Below are 25,185 nucleotides of genomic sequence, written 5' to 3' on the forward strand. Positions count from 1 at the left end.
ACTTCTAGGGTGTTTGGCTATAGAGGAGGTGACCATAGGACATGCCTATTACCTGTATATGCCTGGGACATTATATCCACTTGCATTTGATGTATTAATGCAAACAAACTTTGAAATAATTACTTGTGTAAATTTTTGACAATTGTTAAAATCCAGTTTACTGGTATTTAACATTTGTGTTAATATAAAGGCATCAGAGTCCTGGCTGAGTTCCCCCTTGTGGCACAGGCAACTGGATGTGTGTTTCTAGGTTCCTTTGGGTCTGGATCACTGTTCCCACTAAGCTGTGTGTGCGCACACAGATCCTAAACGCCGCACACATGGCAAAACACCATGCTTCTGTGCAAGTTTTGTGCAAATTGTTGTGTGCACAAAATATTTTGCGCACATGGCCTGTCAAAAATTAGAGGAAACACTGTTTTGGACAGGCTTCAGTTCCAGTCTCTGACCTCTCAGGCATGCTTCCTGGGCACAGACTCACTATCTGGTGCCACTTCTAGGGAATGGATCCTTATGGTTCAGCTCCCAGGCTACTCCAGTGGCTCAAGCACACTTCCCCAGAGCAACACCCTTGTGGGTACCCTGGTTTTTAGTTTAACCCTTGGGTCATATGACAGGTTGTTTTGTTTTTTTTTTTTTGTTTTTGAAAGCCTGTTCCAACACTGTTTCTTTTTTCCTTCTCTTCTGCTGGGTATTTTCCACTGCTCCAACCATTCCACCTGCAGACAACCTGGGTAGAACTGGTTTTTCCCCTAGGCAGCATTATTCCATTGTTCAAATGTGCGGTCATTTGAATGGAAGGCTATTCAGGTTAACTACCTCGGCTGGGAGATATGTGACTCCAGCCCTGGCAGCAACTGGCTGATTTGTCATATGCTGAAACATGATTTTATGAAATTTTTGTATCACTGAATAAGTTTCACATAGTCATAGTTCCAAAACTCACAGAAGGCTTACCAAAAAACTGTTTCCTCTATCAAAGGTTCTGGTCCAAATATGGACTGGGATATAGGGAAGGTGGACCATTTGAATATTTTGTTTATGGAACTGCTTGCTCTGAGGTTAAAATTGACTCTCTTACAGGAGACAATAAGGTAATGGTAACACTACTTTGCATTTCTATAACACCTTCCATCTATGGATCTTTTACCAGAACTATTAATGAATTAAGCCTCTGTTGTGAGCTGGACTGGGGCCCAGATGCAGGGGGTGGAACTTGGGGAAGGGGGTCTGGATGCAGGTAGGGTGGGGCTCAGTGGGGGGGGGGGGAGTGTCCAGGTTCAGAGGGGCTGTGGCTGCACAGGGGTTGGGTGGATGGTGGAGCAGCTCCCCATACAGCAATCCTTCCCTCCATAGCTGAGAAGCAATGGGGGCAGGAAGCAGGAGGGGGTGTGGAGCCTCCTGAAGCTGGGGGAGGTTTCTGGGGGTGAGTCTGACCAGTTTCAGCCACTCCTTGCAGGGGAAGAGGAAGTCCTGTCATCCCTCACCCCAGCTGGGACTAGCAGCTGAGCCCAGCGCAGGGTAGAAGCCACTGGCCGCGGCATCCCCAAACATGCCCCCCTCGTCAGTATTTACCTCTCTGCTGGCTGCTCCAGGCACCCGAAATGATGCGCCCGCACTGCTTGTGACTGCTCTTGTGGCTTCCCTTTGCTTCCCCATCATTTTCTCTGGAGAAGCAAAGAAATCTGCAGGGGCCGTGAATTCTATACATGAATAGTGACCCAGAATTCCCCCACCAGGAGTACTGCCTGTGCAGATCAAGTTGTAGGATTGGGAGCATCATCTCCAAACTCTTTAAGAAAACATCTTGCCTTTGGTTCAAACAAAGATGACTTTCTATTCCATTTTAAATATTTTCTGTCTGATTATAGATAATAACTCCAGTTAGATATGGAGCAGGGGTAGTCCATAGGTGGACCATAGGCCAAATCAAGATTGCCAGATGTTTTTGAATGGACCCCAAAATCTTTTTATTTACTTGTTTTTTTTTATTTTTCTCTGGAGTCTGGACCTTGGTTATGCCTTGACAAAGAAATTTGGACCTTGACAAATAATCAACTACCTTTGGTCTGGAGAACAAATTCACAAAGATTTTTGAGCTGGTGCTGAACAGGGGAGAATGTACTTAGTTATATTACAGCAACAAATTCAGAAGATTATGAATCAAGAATACTACTTTTTCAATATAATATTGCACTGGTACTACAAAACATACAAAAAATTAATGAGTATTTTCTTTACCTATGTGTCAGTATATTGCTGCAGTCATGTTTTAATTCATCTATGGATTAGACCATTCTCTTGGACTTTCAGTAAATTTAAACAGTACTTGTTTAATATTTATTTGTCCATGTGATCCAGAAAGCATGTACTATGTATGATGTATTAAAATGTTCTGCACTTGCCATACTGTTCTTTCCTAACCTAGCTGGTGAATGAAAATATCAGTAGGTGCTGTTTCCAGTGTCACAACATAATTTATTGTGCCTAAAACTATTTGTAACCATTTGTTGTGGATATTTATGGTTCTGGTTATTATTGTGGATATTTTATATAGTTAAATGTTATTGTATTATAATAATCTAAGTAGTTTGTTTTTTATTTCCAAAGTACCCTCAATCCTTCCTGTCTTTCTCCCCACCCCCCAAAAAAAACTCCCAAACACGTTTTGTTTTCCTTCTGTAATTAATTCCAAAGTACTTAATCTACTGTTTTTCCAGTTGCATATTTCTAACCTAGGGCAATAAAACTGCTTTTCTTAACTTTCAGTGTTGCAGTATTAAAGGAATCAAATACAGTAAAGGAAGTGTTTTTGAATTATTGTAACTTATTTTGCAAGTTCTGCTTTATAGTTATCCTGCAGCTTTTTTCACTGAGCTGGTGCTGAACAGGGGAGAATGTACTTGGTTAAATTCACCCAAAACAATTTAGAGCAACACATTCAGAAGATTATGAATTTGTAATTATGACAAAAAAAGTAAATGAAAAAATACTTGATGTGTAGTCATTGAGCGTCTATACTAGTCACCTCTCAATTATATAGCATCTCTTATCTGGGCAACTGCTAGGCATAAGGGAGACAGCAGCTGCTTCCTCGAGGCGGGTGGCTTTCAACCTGTGGCCACGGACCCCTGGGGCTCTTATGGGGGCAGGTGGGTCACCTGCGAGCCCCGAGGAGCCTGCAGCGCCCAGCATCCCCACGATCCCTGCGCAAGCTACTTCCCGCTCTGCGACTTAGCAAGCCAGGCCGCCTGCCCTGCCCGCGCGCCCCCATGGGAGTTCCGTTCCGCCCCGCCCCCACCACGTTCAGACCTCCGCCTCGACCCAAGCGGCGCGCGCGCTTCCCTTGTCCCCGCGCTCCGGCAGCTCGGTCTCGGGCGCGCGGTGCCGAGAGGCGGCTGCGCGCGCCCAGCGGAGCAGCAGTTTAACGGCAGTTGCGTGAGGGGTCGCGCAGCTGTAGTCTGCTCCGCTCGGGCCGGGGGAAGCAGGTGATGGGGCTACGGACTCACGTCCGGCCTTTCGGCCAGCCTAAGCTGCGCCTGCAGTCTGGGGTGCGGGGATGCAAGGAGGTTACTTCGTGGAGAGAGGGGCGGGCAGTGGCGCCTGGGTCGCCCCCTGGCCAAAGGCTTTGCCGGGCGAGGCAGGCCCGCCAGCCTGGCCAAGGGCCGGGATTTGGCGTGAGCTGGGCCGATTTCCGCCTGCCCCACAGCTCCCCTCCGGAGGGAGGGGTGTGGGGCTCCTCACAGCTCTGGCCCGCCTGCGGCCGTTTGCTGCGTAGGGTTCCCCGCCGCCGCACACGGCTCTTCTCTGACACTGCGCTGTCTGACGGGGACCGCCCGCTGCCCCGACTCCCCGTGCTCTTCAGCCCATTTCCCCGGCGGCTCTGCCCCCCGTGAGAGGGGCTTTGGCCTGCCTGATGCCCCGACCCCGGCACTAGCGCGCTCGGCGGAGGGTGGTGGGTGCAAGCCAAGCCCGGGGCGGCTGGAAAGCTGGGCACTCGCTCTGCTGAGTAGAGGAGTGGTAGACATAGTGCGGGACCGCCGGTCCCCGTGCACGGCCACTTGCTCTGCTCATCGCTGTAGTTGGCATATTTTACTTCTCCAGTATGGCCTGGGGCGGTATCGGAACTCCCCGCCTCCCCCAAGTGGGCTTGGCGTGGTGCACTTCCCAGCATGTGAAGCACAATCATCACGGAGTCTCAGGAAGGTGTGAGCACAATCGGATACCAACAGCTGTTGTGTAAACCTTTAATCTCTGTTTCAGGAATATGTAATGAGATTGTGATCATTCATATGTCTCTGGATCAGTGGTGTAGTCTCCCCCCCACTTCCTCCAGCCAGCCTTGCGGGGGGCCAAGGACACTCTGCCACTGGGTCACCTGAAGCTCACCCACTGGGCCAAAGGGGTGTGCCCAGGGGCCCCAGCCAATTGGGGGGCCCTAGACAAATGGGTGCCCCTGCCTGCTGCACCCCCTCTGCTCAGCGCTCCTGTCAGGGTGTGGGGGCTTGCCCTGCTCCACTCTCAGGCTGGAGTGCCGGGTGGGGTGGGGCAAGCCCCCCCGCCCCACTCCCCAGCTGGAGTGTCGGGCGGGCAGAGCCGGGGCTGGGGGATGGCCCTGCATGCTAGTGAGTGGGCCGTGGCCCACCTGTGGCTATGCCCCTGTTCTGGATCTTTTAAGATGACTCCATTGATAAATGTCCTCCAAATGGATGAACCTCAAAGGAGACCATGACATTTCCCCCCAAGTCCAATTCCAGTTCTTCCGCACTGTCAGGGTTGCGTTAAGTTTTAGTTATAAAGCTGAACTGGGAGCTATTTTAGGTCTCCTAATTCAGGGTTTTTTTAAAATTTAGCTTAAAAGGTTAAATGAGCCTACCTACATGCTAACAGCATCAAGTGGGTTTATGAAGGAATTGATTGATTTTTGTATTTAAATTGTATAATATTCATTTTTAAAATATCCTGCTAAAAGTAGTTGGAAAATTCTTTTTATTATTTCACCTGTCTCCCTACTTTTTTTGTGTGTGGTGAGGTTCCAGTGTGCATCTTTGTCAATTGGTACATGGAGACTGTATCCATAAAACCCAAACGACCAGTCAGAACATGATGGGACACTCATCCAAACTAAATGTGTCCCAAGTTACCAACTCTTTTAATTTTAGCAAAGTCTTGTAGTGTTGGATGTTTTTCATAAAACCCTTCTTCTAAAGTTGTGTGACTGTGAGCATTCATTTTTTTTAAAAATAGATTTTTAGCCCATGTGGTTACAAAGTTAAGCCTGAAAATGTGACTGAACTGCCCTTTAGAGGCTCAGAAATCAAGAGGGTAAATACAAAACCTGAAATATATTTTGAAATCTCATAATTTTTAAGCCAATCTCATGATTTTTGGAACCCTGACATGATTTTTGAATACTTCAGATTGGAAATACTGTAAACTCCAATGCTGTTAAAATGAAGGCAGAATTTTGTGAAGCTGGTTTAACAGAACAGCAGTTGATTAATTACATTCTGAATCCTCAGCAGTGAAGTGGGCTAGAATATATTTTCTTTTTAAATGTAAATTTGAGTGAATCAGAAAATAAAGTGGAGCTAGCAAGATCCAAAAACTGTGATACATTCATTTTACATGTTTGTTAAATACTTTGCTACTCTTAAACCATTAGGGACAACTGAGCTAACTTGACATTTTTATCTGAGAGCCCTGAGATCTCTGAAAACTGAGCTATCTCTAGGGTTAAGAGGGATAAGTAACCCTAAAGTGAGACCTGTTACTTTTTATTTTTAAAAGCACAAGCATAAATGTGTCTTTATAGTGTGGATAAGAACAGAACATAAGAATGACCATACTGGGTCTGACAAGTGATCCATCTAGCTCAGTATCCTGTCTTCCAACGGTGAGTAGTGCTAGATGCTTCAGAGAAAATGAACAGAGCAGGGTACTTATTGAATGATAAATCATGTGTCGTCCAGTCCCAGCTTTTTTTTGGACAGTGAGAGGCTTAGGGACATCCAGATCATGGGGTTACATCCCTGACCGTCTTGCCTAATAGCCATTGACAAACCTATCTGCCATGAATGTATCTAATTCTTTTTTGAACCTACTTATACTTTTGGCCTTCGCAGTATCCCCTGATAATGATTTCCACTGTGTGTTGTGTGAAAAAGTACTTCCTTATGTTTGTTTTAAACCTGCTGCCTATAATTTGATTGGATGGCCACTGGTTCCTGTGTTATATAAAGGGGGTAAATAACATGTCCCTTCACTTTCTCCACACCATTTGTGATTTGATAGACCTGTATCATATCCCTCCTTAGTCATGTCTTTTCTAAGATGAACAGTCCCAGTCTTTTTAATCTCTTCTCATATGGAGCTGTTCCATACCCCTAATAATTTTTGTTGGCCTTCTCTGTACTTTTTCCAATTCTGATATATCTTTTTTGCGAGGGGGCGACCAGAACTGCATGCAGTATTCAAGGTGTGGGCGTACCATTTTGAATTCAGAGCTCAAAAGCTTGTCTCTATCACTAACAGAAGTTGATCCAATAAAAGATACCACCTCACATACCTTGTCTTTCTGATATCTGGGGACCAATATGGCTATAACAACCCTGCAAGCAATCTTTATATTGTATCCTTTTGGAATTTTTTTCTTTGTGATAAACAGGGCCTTTTGGACAATGGCGAACAAAGCAACTGCTGAAACATCCTCCATTTTCACACAGGGTTCCATTAGAGGGCACATGACAGAGAAGAAGGATAGAGCTTTAAAAGCTGCAAAACTGAATGCCTGTCTTGCATCTAAAATCAAAACTAAAATAATAAGTGAGTGTAATTACTTTAAAGTAAACTGTTACAGCAATTTAATCCATATACTGTGTACACCATTGAAGTAAATGGGGTGATGGATGTGCTTAATGTTTGCTAAATTGCCTAAATAAAGAGGATTTTCATTAATATAATATTAAGGTTGAGAATTGAAAGATGGCCTTGTGACTAAAACATGTTACTTGGAATGACAATTGTTGTGTTCTTTATCTGGTTCTTTGCTAGACTTTCTGTCCTTGACCTTTGGCAAGTCAGCTAGGCCAAGCCTTTTAAAAGTGCACACTAATTTCAGATGCCTCAGTGGTAGAGATCACTTGATCATTACCTGTTAGGTTCACTCCCTCTGGGTGCTCCTCTGGGGCACCTGGCATTGGCCACTGTTGGCAGACAGCATACTGGGCTGGATGGACCTTTGGTCTGATCCAGTATGGCCATTCTTATGTTCTTATGTAGTTGTGGTTGTTCAGCATGTCTACAGTCAAGATGTAGTTCTCTCATATTGGCCACCAAAATTAGTGGATTTTAAAATGTTGACATTAAATTCTGTGTGCCTCACTTTTCCTCATCTGCAAAATATGATGGGTTGTAAATAAGTCATGGGGCCATAATTGAATGATGAGGATAACCAAAACTCTTGAACAGCTGCATTATTCTCTGAACAGTATCTGACCTGTGCACTGAATGAGTCAAGAATAGCGTCATTTTACAGACTCCATAGCTAAACACATAGTTTTGGCATGTTCTTTATGAGAGACAGTGCAATGAGATATATGAATGAGACGGGTTTGTTGTGTTAGAAACTTGGATTCTATTCCCAGCACTGCAACCTCTCAGATCTTCAAATATCTCAGCTTTAAAATGTGGGAAAATCATAAATACTTATCTGTCTCCTAAGGCAGAAGTGTGAGGCCTTGCTCAGTAATGATTTTGAAGGTCACAGAATTAGTAACATAGGTACTGGAAGAAGCGCAACCAGAACTTAAGGTCTTCTTGCTCCCAGCCCAGAACAGCTTTTGTTAGGCCAAAAAGTGATAAAGCAACTGGAAACAAAGGTTTGTAATGTGTCTTAGGTCAACTGTAACCATTGCTACTGCTTCATCAGAACTATGAGTAATGTCATAGACTGTAGCTGAGACAGAGGCAGACTGATTGGAAGAAAGTGAGGAGTGAGCAAAAAGTAGAAAATTATGATTATTTTGTTTCTTTCTACAGACAACTCTTCTATTTTTAAGATATCTTTAAAACATAATAATAAAGCATTGGCTCTGGCTTTGACTCTGGAGAAGGAAAATACTCGGAGGCTGAAGAATGAGAAGATCTTTCTACAGAAAGAAGTAGAGGAGTTGCATTTTTATAATGTCGTGCTTCGTCAAAAATTAAACTGTTTGGTATGCTGTAATTACCATAATACTTAAACCTTCTGAGCAACTAAAAAACAAATATCACATTTTAGTGGAAACTTCAGAGAAAATTAGTTCAATTTTTTTAACTAGAACATTTAAAAATATTTTATCTACAGTAATTATTTCAAATACACAGTTGCCAACAGGATGGAAAAAGGTGGGGCTATATATTATCTCTCAATAAAATTCTTGTTCAGAATTCATTTTTCCTTTATAAGATCACCTCATGCTTCTGACTGATCTGGAACTCAACAACACACCTCTGTGTGGCCATTTTAATCCCAGTTTTACTTTTGTATTTTTCTGTAAGCAAATTAATCAAATGTAGAAATTGCTTCTTCCTCTGCCTTGACCATGAAAAGGTTACAAAATATTTTTACTGTTATTTATGATTTCTTCCTATGTAAGGGCTTAACTGTTTAAAAGAGAATTCCATCTTTAAGGCCTCATTTATATTTTTATATACAGAATAAAACTCTCATAGAAATAGAAGCATTTATGAATAACAACCTTTTAACAGCAATTGAAATGAGCAGTTTTTCTGAGGTAAGTGTCTTTCGTTTGAATATTTACAATGTTGTAAATAAAAGGGGGTAAGGCTATCGTGTCTGCTGCTTAGTCTTATAGTCCATACTATTTAACTTTTGACCAGGGGTAAAATTTCCAAAAGTACCTAAGACCCATTGATCGTCAATGGAATGTAGGCTTCTAAGTCATTTAGGTGCTTTTGAAAATTTTACCCCAAGTGTTTAGATTTTTGGGATGAAATCCTGGCCCCAGTGAAGTAAGTGGGAGTTTTGTAATTGATTTCAAAGAAGCCGGGATTTCACCCTTTGTATTTCGAGAACCTGGTTCTAAAGTTACTTAGCTACTTATCCTGATGAAGCCACATTGTGCAGAAGTGCTGTTGGTAAATTAACAGGTGGCAGTCTTCCTCAGAGAGCTAGTACTATTCTAACCTCCTGTGGTGTTAGAGGGAACTGTGCTGTGGGGGATTCTCCCCTTTTAGATGAGACCTCTGCCTGAAAAATGAGGTATGAGCCCTGGTATCGTGGCAGAATTCCAATTTAGGTCATACATTTTGCTTTCCTTTATACCTATATAGTTTCAACACAATATTTTTTCACTTTCTGTTCTAAACTATTGAACTCAATTGCTGTGCACTCTTGTATAGCTTCTGCATTTCAGTGATGTATGAAATAATTTCTGCATGTGTATGTGCTTTGGGATTAAAATAATCTGTAAATATAAAAAAAAAAGGTTTGTTTGGGCATAAAACATTTTTTTCTTTGAAATAGTTGTATTCTTTTGAAGGAATGTTCTCTAGGCTGTATAAATATATATATATATGCATATCACATATGCAATGGTAATAGCTCTATGATAAACTGCAATATATCATCCACTTTTCATCACCTCACCTGTTCTCTGTCCAGTGATTGATTTACCTTGGGACTATGTATAATACTCCAGACCTTTGAGCAGTTTCTAACATCGCTACTTCACTTTTTTTCTTATTTTTAATAGCATATTCAGAATCCTCTTACACTGACAAGTGGTCAAAGCAGCTCTGTTGATCATCAGTCCAAGACTTCGTATCATTCAGTTAGGTAATATGGGTCTGTTTCACAAACTGGGTGAGCATGCAAATGTGAAATTCTGCTAAAATCTGTCAGGGGCTTTTATAGACCTAATTGCTGCATGCTGTTCTAGAATAAAGAAGAGAGATTTTTTTTAAAAAGGTAATCAGAAAGCTTTTGTGTCTAGTTTGGAAAAAGATGGTTTGAGACATCAAATTAGTAGCAAAATATACAAATAGGCAAAACTGTTGTCTGCATAAATTTGGTCATTTCTCTGTAGCATTTTCTGCTCACTTTTATATATTTACGTGATACATTATACATTATATTTCTCCTTCATAGTAAAACTTCCTCTTTTCAGATCTGTAAGAATGCCAATGAAGGAATCATTAATTGCAGTACATAATGCAAAACAGCAAGGCAGCCCTTTATTGTGTGAAAAATCAGAAGATCTTTGTAACCTCACCTCTGTAGTATCAAATGAAATTTGCCCAGCTCAGATCAGTGTTGAATTGTTGTTAGAGTCTGAGAAGAATAACCAAAAGTCAAATGAAATAGACAAAATGGAAACAATCTTTGACTCAAATATATTTTTCAGAGGTATGGTGTATTAATTTTTTGTAATCAATTTGTTTTTAGAAATTACTATGTTTAGTATATAAAATAAATTAATTATGGTGAGATACAGTACATATACATGATAAATAAAAGCCACCATTCATTTCAGTGGAGACTTCTGGGGATTTCATAAGCCTTAATATTTTCTGTCATTTAATTGCAAACAAGGATGCCCATCCACACCTATGCGTGAATCAACAATTGAGCACTTTCACTGACTGCAACTGTGGTAATACAACATAAAGAGGTAGATGGTTTTAATTAGCAAAATCCCAGGCTATCTAGGGCTTTATAGATCAGAACCAGCACCTTAAACTCCCTGCAAAACCCAATGTACATCTCAGAGCATTGTTATCCTGTCTTCTCGACAAGAAACACTACTTAAATAGAGCGGTGCTCCATTCTGCACCAGCTTCAGTTTCCAAATGTTTCTAAGGTGTAGAGCACATTGCAGTAGTCTTATTGTGAAATAGCAAGTTTTTCTTCAAGTGATGGTCCCTATTTCTTTGAGTGATGGTCCTTATTCTACTATGAGGTTACGCATGCGCACTATACACCTGGAGTCAGAGAATTTGAAAGTAGTGTCTGTTGGTCTGCGCATGCACCCTGACTCACCTCATGCCTCCGACTGAGGTGATAAAGGGAGGGGCAGACTAACTGCCCCTTCAGTTCCTTCTCTCCGCCACATGGTCTGGATCCTAACCTTTAGTGTCCTCAGCTCTCTGACGTCTTTCTGAAAAACAATATTAATTCAGTTGCAAATAGTTCATAGTTTTAATAGTTCTTAATAACTTTTATAGATGTAGTAGTTTTAATAGTTTTTAGTATCTTTTAGAGTTAGATTAGGCAACAGGGGGGACTCCGGACCACTCTTCTGTGAACCAGACTGTCATAAATATCAAGGGAAGGGTTACCACCTTTCTGTATACAGTACTATAAAATCCCTCCTGGCCAGAGGCAAAATCCTTTCACCTGTAAAGGGTTAAGAAGCTAAGATAACCTCGCTGGCACCTGACCAAAATGACCGATGAGGAGACAAGATACTTTCAAAGCTGGAGGGGGGGGGGGGGACAAAGGGTCTGTCTGTCTATGAGATGCTTTTGCCAGGAACAGATCAGGAATGCAGCTCAGAACTCCTGTAAAAAGTTAATAAGTAATCTAGCTAGAAATGCATTAGATTTCCTTTTGTTTAATGGCTGGTAAAATAGGCTGTGCTGAATGGAATGTATATTCCTGTTTTTGTGTCTTTTTGTAATTTAAGGTTTTGCCGAGAGGGATTCTCTATGTTTTGAATCTGATTACCCTGTAAGGAATTTACCATCCTGATTTTACAGAGGTGATTCTTTTACCTTTTCTTTAATTAAAATCCTTCTTTTAAGAACCTGATTGTTTTTTCATTGTTCTTAAGATCCAAGGGTTTGGGTCTGTGTTCACCTGTACAAATTGGTGAGGATTCTTATCAAGCCTTCCCCAGGGCATCGGGGGATATTTTGGGGGAAGACGTCTCCAAGTGGGCTATTTCCCTGTTCTTTGTTTAACACGCTTGGTGGTGGCAGCATAGGGTTCAAGGACAAGGCAAAGTTTGTACCTTGAGGAAGTTTTTAACCTAAGCTGGTAAGAGTAAGCTTAGGGGGTCTTTCATGCAGGTCCCAACATCTGTACCCTAGAGTTCAGAGTTGGGAAGGAACCTTGACATGGACTATGCCCAGAACTCCAAGCTTCAAACCCTGCATCTCTCGCCCGTGATCCTTCTCAGTCAGCGATGACCATCAACGCTGCCTCTAGTGACTGGGAGAAACTCACATCGCAGTTCGGTGCAGTATTTGCCAGGCCTTCCACAACCCTACCCTGGAAGGGCAGGCACTTCATCTCTGCAGGTATCATGCAGGTGGCCATGAGACTCCAATTGGACCCAGGCCGGGGAATGCCCCTGTACATCGGCCTGAATCAGCAAGGAGTGCGCCTCCTGCTGCAAAGTCCTATTCCGGTGCTGGAGAATCTACCCTCACAGACCCTAGGGTGGGGCCTAGTCAGGAAGTACTCCCAGAAGATTGGGAGTACTTGGGAGATTCGGAACCATTGAAGGAACCACTCCTCCTGTACCACCCTTACCCATTTCCCAGGAGCCCCATATGCCCTGGGACCAACCACCGCCTAACGTGACTAGGAGTCACTGGTATCCCATGCCATGGGGATCTCCATAACCACCTGTTGACCCCTCTTACTGGCCATATTGGGGACCCTTGCACCAGTGCCGTCTTTCAGAATCTATCCAATCTTCCAGGGAGTTGCTGCCTGCCTCCCCTGTGAGGGAACCATCAATTTAACCCCAGATCTGATCAAGGAGGAGGAATGCTACACTCCAGTTCTGGCGGTTCCACCAGAACAGGCCGGACAACCATCATCATTGCCGGATGAAGCAGTGACGTCGACATCGCTTTTCGCTCTGGATGACTTCGGGCAGTTCCAAGATCTGCTGTGCAGACTCACCGGGGGACTTCAGATTGCATAGAGGAGATCCAGGACTCCCAACACAGGCTCTAGGACATCCTCCACACCTATGGACGTACAAGAGTAGCCCTACTGATTAATGAGTCCATACTAGAGCCGGCTAGGACAGTGTGGCACACCCATGCCACTGGCACGTCTACCCCCCTCAAGGGGCAGAGAGACGTTGTTATGTGCTGGCTACAGGTTCAGAATTCTTATTCTCTCACCAAGCTCCCAACTCATTGTTGGTTCAGGCTGCTTTGGAAAGGTCCAGGCAACAGCACCCCAGATCTGCTCCCACAGAGAAGGAGGGTAAACACTTAGATCTCCCGGGGAGGAAGGTTTTCTTGTCCTCCAGTCTTCAGTTCAGGATAGCCAGTTATCAAGACCTATTGGCTAAATATGATTTCCTGAACTATGCTAAGAGGAATTCACCAACAGCCTCCCACAGCAGGATCATACTCATTTCCAAGCTGTGATAGAGGAAGGAAAGTTAATATCCTGAACTGCCCTCCAATCTGGTGTCAATGTGGCCTGTCTTCTTCTTGGGCCATGGCAACTGCTATTGTTACCCGCATCCTTTACTTTGGATCTTGTCTGATTCATGGTGGAGAAGGAACTGAAGAGGCGATCGGTCGGCCCTGCCCTTTATTGCCTTGGTCGGAGGCACAAGGCAAGCTAGGGTGCATGCATGGACCAACAGACACTACTTTCAAATTCTCCGACTCCAGAGGCATGTTGTGCATGTGTAACCACACAGTGGAATACAGATAGGGACCACACATTTTGAAGAGCCTCCAGTTACAGGTAAGTAAACTCATCTACTTCTGACAGTAAAGGTTGTATCCTCTTCAGCAGATGTAGATATAAGCATGTATTCCAGGTCATTGCTGTTGTGCAAGTAGGGCTCAAACTGCACTTTTTAGTTGCAAACTTGGGCAAACAATGGTAGAACAGGACCCCCAAGGACTTCTGTCATATCCTCCAGATCTTTTTCCTCAACATACTATTATCACTTCAGTCATGTCTGCATTGAGGTTTTTTAGACCATCTATACTTCAATCTCAACCAGATGTTATCTGTGCTGTTCAGAGATATTATCTGGGCTGAATGAGTGAGAAAGGGGGAGATATAAAGCTGGATGTTATTTGTATGCCAAAATCTTGCACCTTGAGCCTTGAATCTCCTTGACCCTGGTAATTCTGGGAACACGCCTGGTTTTGGCACATTTTATGTATTGGTCTGTGATCTTCTGGCAATGGGTGAAGATCAGATGTCCATACTGATATTATAAGATCTATACTAGTGGTTCTTGACTCAGTCAGCACACAGCTGCGGCCCATGTGACATCCTTGGGGCCATACAGGTAATATATATATTGTATGGATGTGGCTCACATAACACACAGAGAGATGCATATGCAGCCTACAGTGGTAAAAAGGTTGAGAACCACTGCTTTATGCTGTTGAATAGAAGGGGTAATTATATGGGCAACCCTAACTTGAGAGCCCTTGGAGAGACAGAGCAGTTGCCAATAACTATCCATTGTGATATCTCCAAGAGAAAAAGAATAAAGTCACACTAAAGCAGCATCATTGTTCCCCTAGAATTCAAAAGTTACTCAGCAGCACCTCATGATTGACACTGTGGAAGGCTGTTGATAGACTCTGTGGGAGAGTGGTATACTATATATGGTACAGTATACTATGTATAAAGTATAGTACAACACTTCACCTAAAATGGGCATCTGCATATTTCTGGTGCAAACTTCAGTAATCCATGCTAGTCTGAAAGCTATAAGTAAGTGTGAAATGCACATTTTGGATACTTTTATTTCTTTTTCAAAGTCACTGACTTTCACTTGCTTTGGTTGCAGAAAATCAGCCATGTACATTACTAAGCTCCAGTAGTGCCCTCATGTCTGATCTGGATAATGTGCCATCTGTGGGACAGTCTGAAGAGTTTACAAAACCACATGATAGTCCATTACCATTCTGTGGAAATGTGACTGAAAGGAAAAAACATGCAACATCTTGTAGATCAAACGCTCATGCAGGTATAGTGGATTTTAATAAAAAAATGACCCCAAGTAATATGTCAGATTGGAGCATTGACAGGGGCGACACCACCAATGAAATGAGTTTGCAAGCAAAACCAAATGTGTTGTCTCATCCTGGTTCACCACTTCAACCTAGCAGTGAATTTAAGACAAATTCAAATGAGGTGCATTTTGGTAACCAGCTAAAGCCTGAGGAAACTGTTTATGATACTGAAATGGAACTGACTGCCAGTGATGTGGGTAAGATACTCACAATTACATCAAAAGCCAAAAATAAAAGGAATAGTAATGCCAAAACTTTTAAAATTTCAGCAAATTTGAGAAAAGTGAGGTATTCAAACAAAGGAAAAAAAGATAAAGAGAAAATTAAAAGCGATCCTAAAGGCAGTTCAGATTTTCATAGTGAAAAAAGACACACAAATACTGAAAAGATTATAGATTCAAACACTAATGAATCAGACACTCCAAAGTTTCAGTTGGAGGCAGAACAAGTGGCTAAAAGGAATGCTTTGGGAGAGCTGACACTACAAAGGACCAATAAACATGACGTAGAGAATTCCCAATACAATGATAAAGCTACCAGAAAGACAAATCTAGTTAATTTAGCAAGCCCAAGTAAACAACAAAAAAATTATTTACAACATAAAATAAATAAACAAACTCTCTCAGAAAGATTAGAAAATATGGACAAGTTCCAAAACTCAGATTCTAGCTCATCTAAGAGCAAGGCCCCATCAAAAGATTATTGTACTAAAAGTGTGCCATGTATAGAAAACCACATCTCCAGTGTATTGTCTTTGCAGCAGGACTTAGTGGATGTAAATGAGAAACATATCAAACCAAAAAGAAATGGCAAGACTTTCCAAATTCCTTCTACAATAAGCAAAACAAATTACCGTAGAGAGGAAATTGGGGAGCATTCGGCAAGTAGTTCAAAACGGCCTCGAGCAAAGGCATGCAAGCCTGATTGCAAGACAAAACACCAGAAGAGTGAATGTCACAAAGAAGATAATTACAATGACAGGAGAGAAACACAGACTTCTTGTCACTGTGTAGATATAAAAAAAATAGAACGAAAGAGTAATAAGGTTTCGCTGGGCAGTTCAAAGTATGTATTGGCAAAAGGTAGCCTGAAAACTAACATACAGCCAGAAGATTTTACCCAGTGCACACTCTCTGTAAGACAAGAGTTAAAAAATGAGGCCATGTTGCACACTGAGATTGTTCATGGAAATAAAACTGCAAATACTCAGCAAATTCAGGGAATTTCAGATATTAAGAGCAGTGTAACTGTAAACAAACAATGGGCTAGATCTTCCATGAAGAAGGTGGATGAATATAATGTTCATATGTTAAAGAAAGGGGTAGACCGTATATCAAAGGCAAATAAAAAGACTTGTGTTGTCATTTATCCAGATGATCAGATTAAAAGCAATGAGAGACTTAGTTCTGAGACCAGGCTAGAAGAATGTGACATCAGGCAAGTTGACCAGGTGGAACAGAATATTTTAGGTGACCAAACGGTCAGAACAGGAAGAGATCCCTTCATGAACAAGTTGATCAATAAATCAGTATTAACAAACATTACGATTGAAGAACCATGCCTTTTAAAATTCTCACCTGTGACCTGTTCTAAGGATATGCCATTTAATTCATGCAACTTTTTGGAGGAGGGTCTCCCTCACATGGAGCTCTCTGCTTTTGACTTCCATAAAATATCAGAAAACTTCCCTGTACTGAAGAACTCTGAAATCTTTGAAAAAACTAACTATGAGGAAGTATTGTGTGCTAATAGAGCAAAGAAGATGGAGACAGATTTTAAAGGGTCTTGCCAAAAACTCTCAAGAACAGGCAGTGGTAAGTATTCGAGTAGAGAAAGAGATAAGGAAATTTTTTCAGCGTTTCTCAAATGCGGCCATCGTGGCCACATGTGGCCACCAGGGGCTTTTCTTGCGGCCACACCTCCTGGGCTGTGATGGGGGCGGGGGAAGGCAAAGTAGAGCCCACTCCACCTCTGTTGCTCCTAGATGCTGGGGCCAGCAGCAGGGATTGGGCCCTGCCCCCCTCTGGAATCACCTGAGGCACAATGCTGGAGGAGCAGGCAGCCAGTGGGTGGTGGGGCTCAGGCTTTGGGCTTCAGCCCTAGGGTGGCAGGGCAGCAGGCTTTGGTCGTGCGGCTTCGGGCTCCAGCCCTGGACTATGGCTGTGCAGTGGCAGGCCCCAGGCTCCAGCCACGTGGCTCCAGGCTCCATCCATGTACCTGTCCTCTGGCCGCAGGGCTTCAGGCTCTGGCCACAGGGCTTCAGGCTCCAGACCCCCACCCCCATGGTCCCCACTGCCACCCCCAACCCTCCGTCCAGGGCTTAATTTGTCCCCAGGCTTGCCAGGGCTGAGTAAATCTGCTGTGAAAAGTGATATTAACAAACATACAAGAATCACTTTTCACAACAGACTTACTAGCTAGCAATAAATAATTTACAATGATTTGGATGTATATATGTGCATATTTATTTGGTTTTCCTAAAGCTAATCAAGTATTTTAGGAAAAAAAATGTGAGAGCTGCCACCAGCAAGAGTTGGTCGCCGCACTCTGAGGCCACCAAAAATTGTCCTGAGAAGCCCTGTGATTGTGTAATGCCTTGTACAAAGGAAAGGTAACTTCTTTTAGTATTGCCTGTATAGATCCCCACTCTTAGTCATAAATTTCCAAGCACCATCAAAGCTTAGTAATACAGGAGTAGAATTGGAAGGACTGAAAACCACTGAGGGGTTTTTCTTCAGTTACAGTAGCTAATATTCTTACTGGTTTATAATATATCCCACGATCATGTTTAGGCCAAGGAACTTTAACTTGTTTACAGTCTCAAGAGATCAACCATAATCAGTGCCTCTACTATCTTTGCAATGAACATGATAGACTTACACTGAAAGATTTGCTCTTGAATATTTAAAATGGAACAGTTCAGGAGGGCAAGCTGCCATTTGTTTCACTGCTGTATAAGGGGCAAATAACAGTTTAAAGGTTAATTAGACTCATCTTGAAAATGGACAATAGAGCCAAGAGTATTTTCCATTTACTGCTATTACAGTTCCCACCAGTATGAAATTTCTTTAAGAATACCCTAACTTCAACATGAATTCTGAGAACTTTGCAAAGAATACCTTGTTCAGAACTTCTCTGATATCTGTCTATAAGGATACTTTGAAGTACCAGCCTATTTTCTAATATTCTTTACAGAAAAGAAGTTCAAACTTTTCAATAGTCTGGAAGGAATACTGAAATTGCTTACAATTTATAGTCTCATTAAACTGTTGTACTTCTGCATTACAGGAGATAGTCATATAATGGAACCATCTGTGCCAATATTTAAACATGCTACAATGTTTAGCTTGAAGGTCTCAGAGCATAAGTGTGCCTATATAGTTGAGGTCTACCTTGTATAGATATGTTCAAAGGGCACCTGGCATACCTAGCAGCTCTGACTCATACATGTGGGTTTTCTTTTATAAATAAAAATGCACCCCTTATCAGTGTCTCTGCAAATTTTACAGTTTAAACAAATTATGTTAATCATTGTTAAACTAGTTAGACTTCATAAATCAGGAATAAACATAACATCAGTACTCCCTAGTTCTACTTCTTTGTTCAATAGTCTTAGAAAACAGATGGGCTTCCCCCATGCACTGAAGGTCAGCAACCTCAATTTATGTTGGACTGATAATGACTGAATTCCTGAGTAGACAGTATAACTACCTTAAATTACATCTAGACGTGAGTAGGAAGCCAGTACAGTTTTTAACATAGTAATGCAAGGTGTTTTCTTGTTCAAGACCACTCAGAAGGCAGCTCAGATTTATCTAAAACAGTTTATCTAGGCAAGACTTTCTCATGGTCATCGGACAGAACAAGCTAGATCCTGGAGCAGTATCTTTGATGCTACATAAACTTCCACCAGAACAACTGGTCCTCTATGCTACCTCAGGAAGAACTTTAATACAATAACACAGAACACGCAGCAAAACCCTTTTTTTTCAAATTGTGGGTTCCACCATCAGTTCTACCACAACTTCCAGCAGCCCTGGACTGGGTACAACAGATACACCAAACCCAAGATGACCAAAAAGTGCAGCTTGGAGGATGCCAAGAAAAGTTATAAACAATATGCAGAGCATCAATGATAGGAGGGATAGGCCAGAGGGTATGGCTGTAGATGAAGCACTTACACATGGACAGGCCATCCCACAAATTGGACTACCAGTTCCTTGGCCCCTACTGAGTTCACTGGCAAATTAACTCAGTCACCTTTGAATTTGACTTACCGTTTCCTCTTAATACACCATTTTCATATGCAACTCCTGAAACCCATTCCCTCACCACTCCCAACCACTCCCCTTTTCAGTATGTGTTCAAGACCACAGTGAGTATATTGTCCACAAGATACTTGATGCCAGAATCAGACAAGGCAAACTCTGGTACCTCATGGATTGGGAAGGTTACCCTCGGTTTGACCCCTAACTCCATCTCCAGCTTCAACCCTTGGCTTCACTCCTGACTCTGACTCCATCTTTGACCCCTGGCTCTAGTTCCTCATTCCCAATTCCAACCACTGTGCTTGACCACTCACAGCTATGTGAACCCTGACCTCAAACTGCAGGAAGTGATTATCAAGTAACAATTTTTACTCCTGCCCCAATCTGAGTTCTAAAGCAAGATATAAGATGTACCCATCTACATGCATTGAGTCTGAAACCACAGAGGAGGCACAGAAACGTTTAGTGTGTTTCTCAGTTCTCCCAAGAGTTTAGAGAATCTCTACATTATTTCAACTTGTATTCCTTTATATGCTAAATCATTTTAGGGATTTTGAGAGGAAATATGATGTATGGTGAAGATCTTTGAAACTTGCATAAGGAAATGTAAATCATTTCAGTATTTCCAAATTATTAAAAATGTTTGATCTTCTGATTCCAAATGCAAGTGGCTGTTGAAAAGATTGAATGGCATTCTGAAATGTCCTTAGTAAACTCAGAAGGCTATGGGGAAGCTCAAATGAAAAAATAATTTTCCTACCAAAGCTGTCTAATTTTTTGATACAATACTTACGTTTCCCTATTATATGCTTTATGGCAGGAAGGGAGCTGAGAAATTTCCCAAACTCTTTAGGTCTCTCCACAATTTAAGAATATGTGACTCAATTCATCATTTTGCTATGGCCCCTTTCTGAAGCTCTGTAGGCGTGTATGGACATTACAGTTAGCAGATGCTGCATCCAGGGAATTCCCTTGGCAATAGGGGGAGTCTCCACATGGTGATTCTATGCCATCCCTCTGCATCCCCAGGCATTTGAGGCCATGAGTGTAGCACAGCAGTACTCTGGCAATTCCCAACTGCTACAACAGCCTTTTGGGTCATAGGAAGCCAACCCAACCCAATTTACAGCAGCCCTGAGGCTTTTTCTAGCCTGCTAGCCCTCAACTGGCTCCAGAATATTTCTGCATCCCTATCCATCAGTCCTGTGCTAAGTGGAACTTGGATTCAGTGAGAATCAGGTCCATGTGACTCCAAAATAGGAACTGTACCCAGAGAACTTCAGTTAACAAATATTAGCTTTCAGGTGTTTTTAAAAGGTTTAATCAGTGATTCAGAAATTATTTTAAATGAAAGATGGAAGCATAACTGTATTTACAGGTAGAAAGGCCCTACAAAATCAGACAAATACCAGTTTATACTCCCACGCTTCCTTGCCTAAACTCCGGAATATTTTAGAAGAAAACTCTACAACACCAGGTAGACGGAGACGAGCCACTGTTTGCTACAAAGAACCCAAAATAAGCAGGTCGGTATAAGTAAAGTATTTGTTTTTCTTTCAGCAAATTATTATTGCATTAGTGTTACTGAAAGATCCCTATCAGATATCTCTCTGGTTTATTTCTTGACATGCATGTCATATCTAAAATGTCTGGGACACTGTACTGAATAGCTAGATTGGTAATGTTTAAACTCCCAAGTTAGTATTTTAATTGAAGAGTTAACGACCCTGATTCATTCCTGTGTTACTTCACTTTTATGCTGGTATAACTCACTGAAGTCAGTGTAGTTTTGCCAACATAAAACTGGAGTAATGCAGTAGAGAATCAGGCCCTATGTTTCCAACAGTTAGTAATAGGGTGTGTACACACATAGTTGAAGATACCTAACATTTGGACTTTCAGTATTCATTAAGAAGGCTAGCATTTTAAAGTATATCAAGAGTAGATTGTGTGCTGACATGACTTCTTGGTGAATAAGAATTGCAAAGAGTTTTTCCTTTTATTCCTATTGAACTTAGATTTTTTTTCAGAATATATAGTAGTGTCTTGAGTTTAGTTTTACCCTTTAACCATCTCCAGTGCTCCTTTTATGTCCAATCTTACATTTGCTGCTTTTGGAAATCTGATCTCTCAGCTAGCTCATGTTTAATTAGCTAATTATTTGATGCTTCATCTTCCCATTTCTTCTATTGTACTACCCAAGATCATTTTGAAAGAATATCCATCTTTTATGTAAGGATTAAGGCTGCATAAGAGCAGGTCACTTTGGGTTGATTGTAACATGACTTAGATGATAATAAGACTGAAGTCCCAGTGGTTTTAACTATAGTAGAAGTGCAGTGAGTCTTGGGGCATTGATGGCCAAAACATCACTGCTATTTTGAAATGTAATTTATATATAAAAACAATTAAAATGTTTCTGTGTATTTACTAAACAGGATAGATGTGTGGGCACTCTCTCTAATATTCAAAGGACTGCCTGGGCTGGTCTACACTACTACATAGTTACAGGTTTCAGAGTAGCAGCCGTGTTAGTCTGTATCCGCAAAAAGAAAAGGAGTACTTGTGGCATCTTAGAGACTAACAAATTTATTTGAGCATAAGCTTTCGTGCGCTACAGCTCACTTCATCGGATGCATTCAGATATCAGCTCACGAAAGCTTATGCTCAAATAAATTTGTTAGTCTCTAAGGTGCCACAAGTACTCCTTCTTTTCTTACTACATAGTTAGGTCGATATAAGACAGCTTATGTTGACCTAATTATGCTATTGTCTACACTACAGCCTTCCTCCCACTGATGTAAGTGCCCTACTACACCAACGTAATAACTCCACCTCCATGAGAGGCATAAGGCTTATGTCAGTGTAGTTAGGATGATACCGTGTCTGTGTAGGCACTGTGTCCCTTACATCCATTGTCTTGTCAATTTCACAGCAGGAGCCTTGAAATTGACAAGAAAGACCCTGCTACCCTGGAGAGCTAGGCGGCTTCAAACCCAGCTCTGGGCTGGGACCCGGGGTGAGAAGCTGGGGCGTCTTTGGACCCAGCTCCGGGCAAGAAGTCTGAGGGGCCCCTGCCTGGTCTCTGCCAGGAGCTGGGCAGCCTTGTCAGGTGCTAGGTGAGCCATGAAATTGACAAAACTTTGCAGCTTCCTCTTGCTTCTGGCAGGGAACGGGGAAGAGAAACCTCCAGTGGCTTCCCCTGCTCCCAGTGGAGAACACAGAGCAGGGGTGGGAGGAAAGGGGCAGCTCACCAGAGCCTGTGGGGCAGCCAGGCTCCTGGCAGGGAGCTGCCAGCAAAGCTGAGAGGCTAGGCGCTCAGCTCCCCACACTGTCCCTCTTAGGTCGATGGAAGTGCTCCTGGTGAGGACATGCACCACAGACCCAAGGAGGGTAGTATGGACATGCACCACCACAGTAATTACTGCTGTGGCTGTAAGTCAACCTAATATAGGTTGACTTACCTTTCTAGTGTAGACATACTGTGTGTCAATCATTCTGTTGCAGCAAAAGAGCCCTCACAGTGGCAATACAGCCTTGTTCCAGTTTTTCTAAAAAGGGAAGTGACATCCAGCTAAACTGTGGGATAGAAGAGCTACAGATAAGATAAGTCCAAAGAAAGACCACACATCTCACCCTTTTCATAACTTAATGCAAAACACTTTTTTAGACTTAGGCTTCCCCCAGTAAGTTGTTCACACACTCCCTCAGACATGAACATAATTAAATAAAAAGAACCTCCTAAATTAATCAAGCTATTTCTCCTACAGTTTGGGAAGCAAAAAAGAAAAATATTATTTCTACATTTAAATACTTGGAAATCGCTCAGATGCTAAGGTGATGTGTGCCATATAGATACATATGTACTAAAGTTTTGAGGGTTGTCAATTTCTAAAGTAATTTTTGTTTGTACACTGGAATTTCAGAAATGTGTGCTTTCCATAAAGCCTCTGGGCAACTTCAGTGCACCAAGCCCTAACTGTTGTTTACCATTTTAAGGGTTGTGATATAACCTCTCATTATTTAAATGGCATTAATATTTTAATTCTTTCTTTTCTGCAGTAAATTGAGGCGTGGGGATCAGTTTACAGATATGGAATTTTTGAATTCCCCAGTCTTCAAAGTTAAAAATAAAAGAAGTTTCAAAAGTAAATCAAGACTAATCTGAGGAAGACAAGCAAGAAGAGAACTGCCTTTAAGAATAATACAAATTTTAAAATATATAATATCAGTTTTTTCAAAATTGGATAAATTTTCCTTACTGTTCTTTTGTTTAACTAAGCTTGTTCTGCTTACCTTCCAAAGTGGAGTTTTTTGTGACTGAAGTCCTGGTCTTACACTCCTTAGGCAGAATACCTCCCTGAGTAAGGCAAGTAGGATTAGAGACCCCACATTTGTGTTATGAACTTTTGCTCAATAACTTTAATCTGTTTCAAGATTGCATACCATCTTTAAATTTTAAAAAAAGTTGGAAGTTTTACTAAGAATAACAAATCACTAGATTTTGGGGGGAAATCCATTGTGGAGTTTTCACTATACTACGCAGATTTTTTTCTCATTCTGACACAGGCATCACAGACTAAATCTGGTGGAGACAGTCCCATGCATTCTTTTTTTTTTTAATTACAAAATTATAATCCTTTCATAAAACATAGAGCAAAACAAAATGTGTTGGAGTTCCTTGACTTTTGTGGATTTGTTGGAATCTTGATGAAATTTTAATGAATTGTGTTGTATTGTTTTAGATTGAATTTCCCTTTTTCTGTGATGGAAAGAGTTGTGAAAAGCATATACAAAAAATATAATTTTTCACTCAAAGATTTTCCACTTGTTTTCCTCTCTTAGTTCAGAATTGCAAAAGTCCTTGGTCCTCCAATTTTTTGATTTATTCATTATTTAATTATTTTTTTAAAATGTGTGAACAGATGAGTGGGGTACAAAGCTTGGGAGAGTTGCTAGACAAGGTTTGAAGACTTTGTAAGAAGCTCTATGTATCATACTAAAACAACAAGGAGTCTGGTGGCACCTTAAAGACTAACAGATTTAGTTGAGCATAAGCTTTCATGGGTAAAACCCCCACTTTTTCAGATGCATGGAGTGAAAATTACAGATGCAAACATAAATATACTGACACGTGAAGGGAAGGGAGTTACCTCACAAGTGGAGAACCAGTGCTGACAGGGCCAATTCGATCAGGGTGGATGTAGTCCACTCCCAATAATAGATGAGGTGGTATCAATTCCAGGAGAGGCAAAGCTGCTTCTGTAATGAGCCAGCCACTCCTATCTAGTCCCTATTCACGCCCAAATTAATGGTGTTAAATTTGCAAATGAATTTTAGTTCTGCTGTTTCTCTTTGAAGTCTGTTTCTGAAGTTTTTTTGTTCAAATATAGCTACTTTCAAATCTGTTATAGAATGTCCAGGAAGATTGAAGTGTTCTCCTACTGACTTTTGTGTGTTACCATTCCTGATGTCCGATTTGTGTCCATTTATTCTTTTACATAGTGTTTGGCCAATGTACATGGCAGAGGGGCATTGCTGGCACATGATGGCCTATATAACATTAGTAGACGTGCAGGTGAATGAGCCTCTCATGGTGTGGCTGATGTGGTTGGGTCCTCTGATGGTGTCGCTAGAGGAGATATGGGGACAGAGTAGGCAACGAGGTTTGCTACAGGTTTGGTTTCTGGGTTAGTGTTTCTGTGGTGTGGTGTGTAGTTGCTGGTGAGTATTTGCTTCAGGTTGGGGGGCTGTCTGTAACCGAGGACTGGCCTGTCTCCCAAGGTCTGGGAGAGTGATGGATTGTTTTCCAGGATAGGTTGTAGATCAGTATGTATCATACTGTTATTTAGCACTGACAGTATTCTTGGGGCTTTACAATTCACAAGACTAAAAA

General features: G+C 41.8%; 1 protein-coding gene across 1 annotated transcript; it reads left to right on the plus strand.

The window, feature by feature from the left end:
• Positions 1–3,419: 3,419 nt before the first annotated feature.
• Positions 3,420–23,457, plus strand: SGO2 (shugoshin 2). The gene is given in 10 exon segments (XM_074966878.1): positions 3,420–3,488; positions 4,105–4,206; positions 6,668–6,825; positions 8,041–8,216; positions 8,700–8,777; positions 9,759–9,868; positions 10,173–10,411; positions 14,796–16,835; positions 20,668–20,815; positions 23,352–23,457. Coding segments are annotated over 9 exon segments (3,156 nt in total). The 5' UTR covers positions 3,420–3,488; position 4,105.
• The last annotated feature ends 1,728 nt before the right edge of the window (positions 23,458–25,185 follow it).

This window comes from Natator depressus, chromosome 11 (assembly GCF_965152275.1).
Source record: "Natator depressus isolate rNatDep1 chromosome 11, rNatDep2.hap1, whole genome shotgun sequence".
NCBI lineage: Eukaryota > Metazoa > Chordata > Testudines > Cheloniidae > Natator > Natator depressus.